Source organism: Pristiophorus japonicus, chromosome 8 (genome assembly GCF_044704955.1).
Source record: "Pristiophorus japonicus isolate sPriJap1 chromosome 8, sPriJap1.hap1, whole genome shotgun sequence".
Classification (NCBI taxonomy): Eukaryota; Metazoa; Chordata; class Chondrichthyes; family Pristiophoridae; genus Pristiophorus; species Pristiophorus japonicus.
The window spans coordinates 105,563,604-105,574,409 of NC_091984.1; the positions used below are offsets into that span (position 1 = coordinate 105,563,604).

Sequence of the window (10,806 nt, forward strand, 5' to 3'; positions counted from 1 at the left end):
TATCTCACCTGATAAATTCCATTGTTCAATTTTCATTGACCTGTAAAGTTCATATTTTCACTTCCTTAATGCTAGGTTCTAGCGGTATGTTTTATCTTTTGTGGCACCCATTTTGTAACCAGGTTAGTTTAGTTATATCTCAAACCCAAGTACAGGCAGTATCTTGTAATATTTCATATATAAGCCTTTTTAAACCAAGGTGGATATTCAAGTTTTGAAAAAAATCCAATTCCTTAAATAAATTGATTTTTTTTAATAAAGCAAAAGTTTAAATCAACCAAAGCACTTCTCTTTGACTTCAAAGTGAACAAACGAAAGTGCTATTCTCCTGCTGCGATTTTTTTTCATAACTTTTTATTGGTGGAGATGAGATGAATAAAGGAGAGGATGGAGTTTTAATTATGAATAAAGAAAGAGATTTTAATGGTGAATATTTATTGACAGAGGAAAGAAGATCTTTGAGCCTCCCAGGTTCATGTCTGTAAATGAAGCTGCAGAACAGCTGCTGGAGATTATTGAAAACCGCAGAGATAAAGGAGAGGAGCTAGGTGAGTATAACTTCTTCTGTGTTTATAACTGAGATTGTACAGGATCCCACCTTCGTCAATAAAATTAAAAAGACACTCGTTGCAGCTGGAGTCTGGTCGAAGAACAATTTAAAAAAAGTAACTCATGCAGTATTTCCCCTTAGACGTCTTTCAGGGACATCAATAATAGCTACAGATTGTATTATGCTCTCTTTCTTGCAATGTGTTATGTCTAATTACCCTGTAATGTAACAAAGTTCCCTACACCCAATGGCAAGTTTGAGTTGTGAAAATCTGCTCATCTAATCTGGGTTGTTTTTGAATGTCATTATTTGGAATTGTAGCTCCGTAATTGACTTTGGGTATTTTACCTCGGGTCTTGATACAGTTGGGCAGTATTAACCTTTTGAACATGAACAGTTAATTCGTTTTTAAAATATGCATGTCAAAATATAGATCAAAATAGGGAAAAGAAAGATTACATTACAGGGAATAAAGGACAGAAAGGAGGTAGATAAATGGTATCGATATACAGACCATCATCACTCTCCTCCATAGAATTAATGCTCCAAGAGGTCTGGCAATGTAGCTGTAGTTCCATACCATTCATCTACCTCCTTTCTGTCCTTATTCCCTTAAGAAACAACAACAGCTTGCATTTATGTAGCACCTTTAATGTAACGAAACATCTCAAGGTGCCTCACAGTTGGGGGAATTGGGAGGGAGCCCAGGGTAATTGACCAAAGGTGATGTCTTAAGGGGTAGGTTTTAAGGAGGATTTTGAAGATGAGGAGACATGTTGCAAGACAAAAGGGTTTAAGAGCATAAGAATTAGGAGCAGGTATAGGCCAGATGGCCTCTCAAGCCTGCTCCACCATTCAATAAGATCATGGCTGGACTTTTACATCAACTCCATTTTCCCACCCCATCCCCATTTCCCTGGAGTCCAATAATCTATTAATCTAAGTTTTGAATATATTCAATGGCTGAGCATCCACGTCCCTCTAGAGTAGAGAATTTCAAAGATTCACAACCCTCTGAGTGAAGAAATCTCTCCTCATCTCAGTCCTAAATGGCCAATCCCTTATCCTGAGATTATGACCCATAGTTCTAGACTCTCCATCCAGGGGAAACAGGCTCACAGCATCTCTAAGAATTTTATACATTTCAATGAGATCACCTCTCATTCTTCTAAACTCCAGAGAATTTAGGCCCATTCTAGTCAATCTCTCCTCATTAGGACAACCCTCTCATCCCAGGAATCAATCTAGTGAACATTTGTTTTACGCCCTCTAAAGCAAATATATTCTTCCTTGGGTAAGGAGACCAAAACTGTACACAAAACTCCAGGCCCTGTATAATTGCAGCAAGACTTCCTTACTCTTATACTGCAGCTCCCTTGCAATAAAGGCTAACATACCATATGCTTTCCTAATTGCTTGCTGTACCTGCATTTAAATTTTCTGTGATTTGTGTACAAGGACACCAAAATCCCTCAGAATCCCAACATTTATTAGTCTCATCTTTTTTTTTAAATTTTGCTTTTCCACTCTTCCTACCAAAGTGGATAATTTCACATTAAACTCCATCTGCCACCTTCTTGCCCATACACTCAACCGGTCTATATCCCTTTGCAGCCTCTTTACATCCTCCTCACAGCTTACTTTCCCACCTAGCTTTGTGTTGTCAGCAAACTTGGATACAATACACTCAGTCCCCTTCTCTATGTCATGATACAGATTGTAAGTAGCTGAGACCCGAGCACTGATCCTTGCGGCACTCCACTAGTTACACCCTGCCATCCTAAAAATGACCCATTTATTCCTACTTTCTGTTTTCTGCCCATTAACCAAACCTCACTTGGTTCCTTCTCCGTCCATTAACCAATCCTCCTTAAGAAGGGAGTTCCAAAGAGTAAGATGGCAGAAGGCTTTGCCACGAGTGATAGTGGAGCAGTAAAGCTGACTCCATGCTTCTGGATAATGTTGCCCCAGGCAATATATAGATAAGGAATAGGAGGGGCAAGGATGGAACACTGGGGGTCACCAGAGGTAACTGAGCACAGGAGGAGAAGTCATTGCAGTAGATGTGCTGGCAATACTGAGACAGTTAAAAATGGAACCATAAAATGGCAATCTGACAGAGGAGAGCTGGTGAATTTGACTGGTGTTGGTTAACCATGTCAAAGCTGTAGGAAGGTGGAGGAGGAATAACGCATCGTGGTCATAGTCACATAGAATGTTGTTGATGAATCTGACCATATTGAAGGGATTCAAATGGGAATTGGCAAGAGATGTGGACGTGGAATGAGCAGCAGAGAGGAAAAGGAGGTTGGAGATGTGGCGCAAGTTACAGACGGCAGAAAGGTCAAGAATAGGGTTTTTAAAGTAGAGGCATAATAACAATGTTTAAAGGTGGGGGTAACAATCCCCGAAGAGAGTAAGCAATTGACAATATTGGGGAGCATGGGCTGGGGAGGGAGTAGTTGAGTGGTCAGGAACTGAGTCAGAGGGTCTAACAAGGAGCTGTGTCTCATGGAAGAGATAAGTCTGGTGAGGGTAGGAGTGGAGACTGCAGAGAGATTATAAACCATAGAATATTGTAAGATCAAATCTGAGGTCGGGGTGCGCTGGGAGAGGAGGAGGCTTAGGCAGTTGACTGGAAAACCTCAGTTATGCACCCACAAAATACATACAGGGTATTTTGATAATACTAATAAGTAAAAGGGAAAATTAGTGTAGGAGGAATTCTTTTCAAAATATTTCCACCCTCTCCCATTCAATGTAATGGTAAAATATATTCCCTACTTAAACTTGCGTGCTGACTTAGAAGGTAAATGTACTGTTTTGTGTCTACTGACTCATAAAGTTCATATAATCCTATGCTCGATTTTTGATAACCCCAGGTCTGCTCTACGTTAACTGATTTCACTACTAAAGGTGCATACTGTTTGAAAAGTCATATGTCAAGTGTCGTATGTGGATTACCATGTGACTTGCACCCCAGCAAGGAAGCCAGACAAGTAGCCTGCTCCCTATACTTCCAGCAAAGAAGGTGCCCAGACCTCTATCAACTCCAGTATCACTGTAACTTTTCACAAGAGGAATGCTGCTGGAATTTTGCTCCCTGAATCTTTTTCCCCTCCTACTTCCCCACCCGTGCCCCAATGTATAAAAAGGCCATGATTCTTGATTCTGCATCTTCCCAATAGTATATTTGAGATCAGAAATTAGCTATTTGGAGGAATCACAAATAAAACCCCTTATTCTACTCCTAGGTTTGGTACGTCAATGTCATCAGACCTGTATTTCCAGGTTTTGAAGTTTTAAACCTAACCACTTATTTGAAAACCAGTGCTTCCTGACCCATTTATTTGTGGGAGATTTTGTGTGAGATTGTCTTGGCCTTGGCTCAGTGGTCGCACTCTTTCCTCAGAGTCAGAAGGTTATTGGTTCAAGCCCCATTCCAAGATTTGAACACATTGTCTAGGCTGACACTTCTATGAGATACTAACACAGTACTGTCAAGTGGTGCCATCTTTTGGAGGAGACATTAAACCAAGACCCTATCTGCTCTCAGGATGACTCCCATTGCAGTATTCAAACAGCAGGGGAGTTTTCCTGGAATCCTGGCTGCTCATTGACATCCAGGCCCAGCTTTATCAATTCTATTGCTTACTGCAGTGCACCCAGTACAGACCCAACATTAGCATGTTCCTGTAAGACTTTGTGAAAGTAAATAAGAACATTTTTACATTAATTTTTTAATGTATTCTTTTGTATATATTATCACAGAGAGAAATACAGAAACTGGGAAGAAATAATATTCTTTCATTTAAAAATAAAATTATTTTCAGATGTGGATGGCCACAAATATTGTCCATCCCCAGTTGCTTTGAGAGCATTAAGAGTCAACCATGTAAGGGTGTCAAGTTCCCTGAATGACATGAACCTGTTGGGTTGTTACGACAATCTTTCATTGTTATTTCATCAGGAGCCAGCCCACAAACCACCAGATTTTAATGAATTACATTTTCCATGGTGGGATTTCAACTCACAACCTCTAGATTACTGGTCCAGTACCATAACCACTAGACTACCATTCCTTATCAGACTTTATGATCCAGTTACACAGACTAATGATTTTAAAAGGAATTTGGAGGATAGACTACATATATTTCAGTGAAGGTTAATTCTTCACATAGCTTGCTTAATTGGATAATAAACAATGTTTCTGACCTTTGCATTTAAACTGGAGAATATCTAACTGTAAGATGCATTTAAAAAATTCCTGCAACTCTCTATGTAGAAATCTATTTTTATCAGTCAGATATCTCTACTCAGTCCAGTGCCTCTTCAAACCAAGACTGGAGTAAATATTGCACACTTTACATTAACAATTCAACCATAACTACACAGCAGATTTTCCAGCTGAAAATCCTTACACCTCATTAAGATAATGTTAAATGCTCCAAATACACTTAGTTGCCTTCTCTAAATTGGACCAGGGCTCATGTACAAACAGTCAAACTCAATAAATGTCTTCTGATAAAGCAAACATTGTATCTTTATTTGCAATTCACAGGAAACATGTTCAACCTTCCTGTTTCCCCCCTTCCTCAGTCCAACCAAGCTCAGTCTCCAGTGTTGTGTCTATTTAGGGTCAAAGTAATATACTGGATTTGTAATTCCACCCAATTGCTCTGAGCATTACATATATTTTGTGTTCCTACAGTCTTTGACCTTTTGGGAAGTGATCCAAGTATATTTGTACCTCCAAATTGAATAGTAATTTGATGTAATGATTAACTTTGTGATTTGCATGTGATGGGGGATTACAGCCATAAACTCCTGTTGTGATGCTGATCTCAAACTAAATCAACTGATCTTGCATTGCTTTCCCAAAATGCAACTTTTAGTTGAAACCTGCTGAGCAGGTCACAGACAGAAAAAGTGAGTATCCCTGGTATTTTGTCTCTGTGTGAGCAGAGGCTAAAAATCAAATACACTCACTTTTTCTGCGTGTGTATCTAAAATATAAATTATGTTGAGTATGAATTCCTTATGGCTTTTACATTAAGTGTAAAAAGTTATTGGTTTGTGTTATATAATTAAGCCACAAAACAGCTCTCATTCTTAATTGAAATACTCTTATTTTTAAAGTATTTCTTCCTGTTTTTTCTATAATACATTTACCAAGAATATTTCCTCCATCAGCAGATTTTGATTACAAAGCAAAAAGTAAGAACTCGACTAGATTTCCAGTTTGTCAGCCTTGGCTTAGTGTAAGCACTCTCTCTCCATCCACCACGGCCGCCCCCCCCCCCCGGGTCAGGAGGTCATGGGTTCAAACTCCACTCCTGAGACATATAATCTAGGTTGACATTTCAGTACAGTAATGAGGCAATGCTGCACTGTTGGAGATGCCTTTCAGATGAGATATTAAACAGAGACCCTGTCTACCCTCTCAGGTGTACTTAAAATATCCCATGGCACTTTTTGAAGAAGAGCATTGGAGTTCTCCTAGTGTCCCAGCCAATATTTATCCTTCAACCAACATAACTAAAACAGATTATCTGATCATTAATCACATTGCTGTTTGTGGGACTTGCTGTGTGCAGATTGCCTGCAGCATTTCCCTACGTGACAGCACTTCAAAAATACTTCATAGGTTGAGGCCATGAAAGATGCTACATAAATTCAAGTTCTTTGTTTCCTTTCCAGAGTTTATCCTATCTTACTATAGGAGGTAAATTTCCCTTCCGTTGCATAAAACATGGGGAGGGGATGAGGAGAGAGGAGCGATTCCAATTGTTTGTCAGGCTATGAGTCCATAAACACTTCACTTCCCCCCCCACCCCGAGTAACTTAAGAACACAAATTTGAACCATTTCCTCTCACTAGCTGCTGCTTTCTTTTAGGAAGCAGGCTTGCTGAGATAGGTCCCCATCCTGTTTGCTTATTTGTAAACACTCACAGGTCCCCTCAGTAACCAGCTCTTTGCTGAATTTTCATCAAACTTTCTGTGTGACCTGCCATCCACCTGGAATTTTTCAGAAACTGGCACAATAAGAATTATCATTGGTGGGGATCAGCAATTCTTTGGTCAATAGTTTGTCATCTCAATGATTTAAAAATCAGGCTATGATTAGGCTTTCAACAAACTCAAGGGGTTGCTCTCATTCTCTTTGAAAATGTGCTTATGAGCTCCTATAGCTTAGTGGCTAAAGGTATTGCTTAATATACTAACCCAAGTAGGCCAAGAAAATCCCACTATAAACACCACCACACAGACTGGTAGCCACCAGTGCCTCATCCTAATATTACACACCACAAAATGCAGTCCCCAGACATAACTTGAAGTATAGAAGGCTGTAATATCTATATTTTTACTCCTTGTTGCTTTTCCACAGTTCCAGTGGGCATAATATGAAAAAATTCACATGTCCACCTTTAGACTTTACTGGAATCCTGGTGCCAATAACACTGATGATGCTGTCCTTTCACATCTGGATCCCAGGACTAATGAGATGAATATCGCCTGGGTTTGATTGGCTGTAAGGACACTATGTGTATGAGTTTAGATAGTTAGTTTCTAAAACTGCCCTCAATTAAATGCAGTAAAAGGCGACCACTGAAAGTTTCAAAGCGCTTTACAACCAATGAAGTACAGTAGGACATAAATAGTTTGGGAAGTGCTTGTCAGAGTTTGAATTAAGGCAAGATGTTGGGGCATTGTAGAGGGACCTTTACTATGCAACTGTCCTGTACTTTACCTGATGTAAGAGTGCTTAATGCTGACACTATGAAACAAAAGGTGAAAAAGTGCTCAATATCGCAGCACCAACAACCCTCATCTTGACTAAAAAGAAAGAGATTGTATTTATATAGCATCTAATCCCAAAGCGCTTCACAGTCAATTAATTACTATTAATGTGCAGTCACTGTTGCTGTTACTAGCATAAAAATTAGCAAAAAAATCTACACATTATATTTAGGTGCTTCACAAATGATTCTCAAGCTATCTCTGTTAAGATATTTGTGAGTGGGAAGGTATCTTTTCCTGCCGTTTCACCCCTTTCGCTCCTGAAAATGTTGACTCCTTGCTGGAATCTGGTGCCACAGGCACCATGGGCTGGATTTTCGGGTTTGGGGATTTTTGGGCGAAAACGGAAGCGATACGTGAAAATTACCATTTTCGCTGCGCTGCCGATTTTAGGCCGAACTTTCGGCCTTTGGGACTTGCAAAGGGAGGCGTTGCACAATTATTCATGGTGCAAAACACAAGTTTCACTAACTTTAGTGCGGGGTCGTTTCGCTGTGAGAGAGGCCTTGGGAAGAAGAAAAAAATTCAAAAAAACATTCAAACAACATTACCTTAGCTAACAAATTGCTGCTCAGAAATAAAAAAATAAAAACTTTAGAAAACCTGCAAAAAAAGTAAGTTAACTTACCGCTGCTAGCAGGGGTGCACCTACAGGTTTTACTTGTCACAGTTCTGGGCGCGGCGTACGGGTTGGGAGAGTGCTGAAACTCAAGACAGTAACTCAATCCACGTCGTTACACGTCTGGCGCAGTACTACCCGGCGGTACTTCCCATCGCCGCCGCAAACAAGGAGCCGAGGATCCCGCCCGGGCTTTGCGACCGGCTTTTCGCTGCGGAGGGTCAAAACACGGCAAAAACACGGTCACAAACCCCTTGAAAATCCAGCCCAAAGCATTCTTCAATGCTTTACCAAGTGGTCAATATATATGAGTCTGGACGTAGTGTTGGTAGAGTATATGACTGTAGTAACTATCATAGCAGAGTCCAATTCCACCAGCTTTCCTAATGCCACTGGGGGAAGCACCTTGTATGAGTAGTCATGTTCATAAGCGTTCTTTTAAGAAAGCACTATGAGCTGATACTTGGGTGAGAAATTAATTCAAGACGATTATTGTGTTTGGCATGAAATTGGTCACCTTTATTGCATTTGGTCTGTAGTGTCATAGGAACAGATGGAAGCCATTCAGCCCTCGAGCCTATTCTGCCATATAATTAGATCATGGCTGATCAGTAGCTCAACTCCATTTCACAGGAGCTTCTGAATCTCCATTCTCTATATGTCATCGATATAAAATTTGGTTGAATGGTTTCACTCTTCTTTAATGCAGGATTAAGGGAGTGGTGAAGGAGATAACATGGACTGTTAATGCAGAGGGGCTTCTTGTAACTTTTCATGAGGGAATGAGCAGGTTACCGGAGGCACTGTGCTATCAAATGATCTCTGGCATTGTGTTAGACCTCCTGCTGCTTCTACCTTTACGACTTCACCCAAGTCTTCCTATCAGATGATGATTGTTGCTATTGGTCTGTCTTCTCCAAATGCAATCCAGAAAGGATTGCCATATTGAGTTATGTTGTCCAGTGATGTGGGAGACTTTGCTTGTGGCATATTGTGGAGAGCCACCAGATCTATCTAGGTACCTGAACCTTTACTTCAAAAGTTCTATATTGTTCTCAATGATGTTCCTGATGGTCTTATGACTGTGGTTGTACCTGAGCTGTTCAGGGGTTGTAGGGGTTGTGGAGGAGTGTCATCATCGGCCATGTGTAGACCCTTGTCCCCAAGCGGCGATCCTCTTGCATTCTGGAAGAGTGGAATAGTGGGCGGATGATTGAGTGTCATGGGATGAAATCGTCGTGACATCTACCTGTGAAACAGCACAGACTTGCATGATCCTTCTGCAGTGATCTCAGACCAGCTGGACATTAATGGAGTGAAAGCCCTTCCTGTTGACGAGAGCTGTTCGAGACAGGGAGATGTGGAAGATATCTCCTGTAGCAGCCTGAAAGGATCCCGAGGCAAAAAATTTAAGGCCGGTGGTGACTTTGACGGCCACTGGCAAAGCATGGCTACCTGGCCCAACAGGCAGCAGGTCTTATGCCAGAGATCAGCAACAACCTGCTTGGAGTCGCACAACCTCCTCATGCACTGTTCCTTAGATCGGGAAAGTGACACTGGGTCTATAAACCCTGTGGGCCTGCTAAGGCCTTCTCCTCCTCATCTACTGTGTTGAGGCTACTGATGCTGCTATTGTATGTATTGCTGCCCCTGTTCCTCCAACTATTCATCCATCCAAACCAATGAAACTAGAATAGCTGCGAGTGCTTATTCTGAGTGAATAAGGCAAAAATAAGCAGAAAAAAATGAATCTCCACACTTGAAAATCCTTTGTACATCAAATAAGCACACAGTTCTCTATGAACTCATTTCCTGCACCTGACTGCATCTTTAAATACTCCTCCAGTCAGCCTCTGAAACCAATCCAGAGGGGTTTTACTCAGTAGGTTGGCCGCTGGGCAAGTCATCCAATTTTTCCTGTTAAAAAGGTGTTATGGTCCTAATTACATCACAAGATCTTGATTTGCATGTATTAATGAGGTGCCTGCCTGCTTCTACCATCTATAAAAACTAACTCAACGTTTAAATCAGCATTGAGCGGCAACGGGGCGGTTAGTGCACTGAAACAATTTAAGCAGCATGACCGCCCCATTCACGCCGGGCAGGTTGGGTTAAAATCAATGCCTAGAAGTTCAGCCTTGTTCAGTGGTGAATATGCTTGATGCCTTTTACATGTTCAGATGTGTGATGCTGTTCTGTCTTTCTATAATGCAGCAATGACTGAAGAGACCATATGTGTTGGACTGGCCAGAGTGGGTGCCAAAGACCAGAAAATTGCAACTGCAACCCTACAGCAAATGGTGAAGGAGGATCTAGGTGGCCCTTTGCATTCCCTGATCATCACAGGCCACATGCATCCTCTGGAAATTGAAATGCTTAAACTGTTTGCAGTGGACAATTCAAGTTTTAATAAACTTATAACACTTGATGGATCGACGTATTGCTCATAGCAAAAAATAAAATGCAATTTCAAGTCTTAAGTTTTAAGTTTTGTGTGTCCAATAAGAGATGTAATAAAGGGCAGTTCTGCTGAAGGGTCTACAGCTGAACCATCAACTGGTCTGTTGTCTCCATAGATGCTGACTGACCTGAATATTTACAGCATCTGCAGTTTTTTTTGTGCTTTTTGTTTCTAAAAGGAAATCCCTGAATACATTAGTTTTGAGAATTATAAGGCGTTATAATGGATTCAATACTTAAGCTAAAAGCAGTTAATCAATCTCCTTTAAGATCGAGTGGGTAAAGACACTGGTTGGTGCAGCACTAAGCCATACGCACCAAAATGCCCCAAGGTTACATCTCTTTGTGTGCTGAGTTGGCTCATCTCTTCCAGGG

The 10,806-nt window shown here is 40.9% G+C and overlaps 1 protein-coding gene across 1 annotated transcript in view; it reads left to right on the top strand.

Annotated features, from left to right (window-relative positions):
• The window catches only part of dph5 (diphthamide biosynthesis 5), an 84,545-nt gene extending 73,970 nt beyond the window's left edge, over positions 1-10,575 (top strand). Inside the window, exons 6-7 of the mRNA XM_070887243.1 lie at positions 445-548; positions 10,186-10,575. Coding sequence (XP_070743344.1) covers positions 445-548; positions 10,186-10,421 — 340 coding nt within the window. The 3' untranslated portion in view covers positions 10,422-10,575. The remainder of the gene's footprint in view (positions 1-444; positions 549-10,185) is intronic.
• Positions 10,576-10,806: the final 231 nt, after the last annotated feature.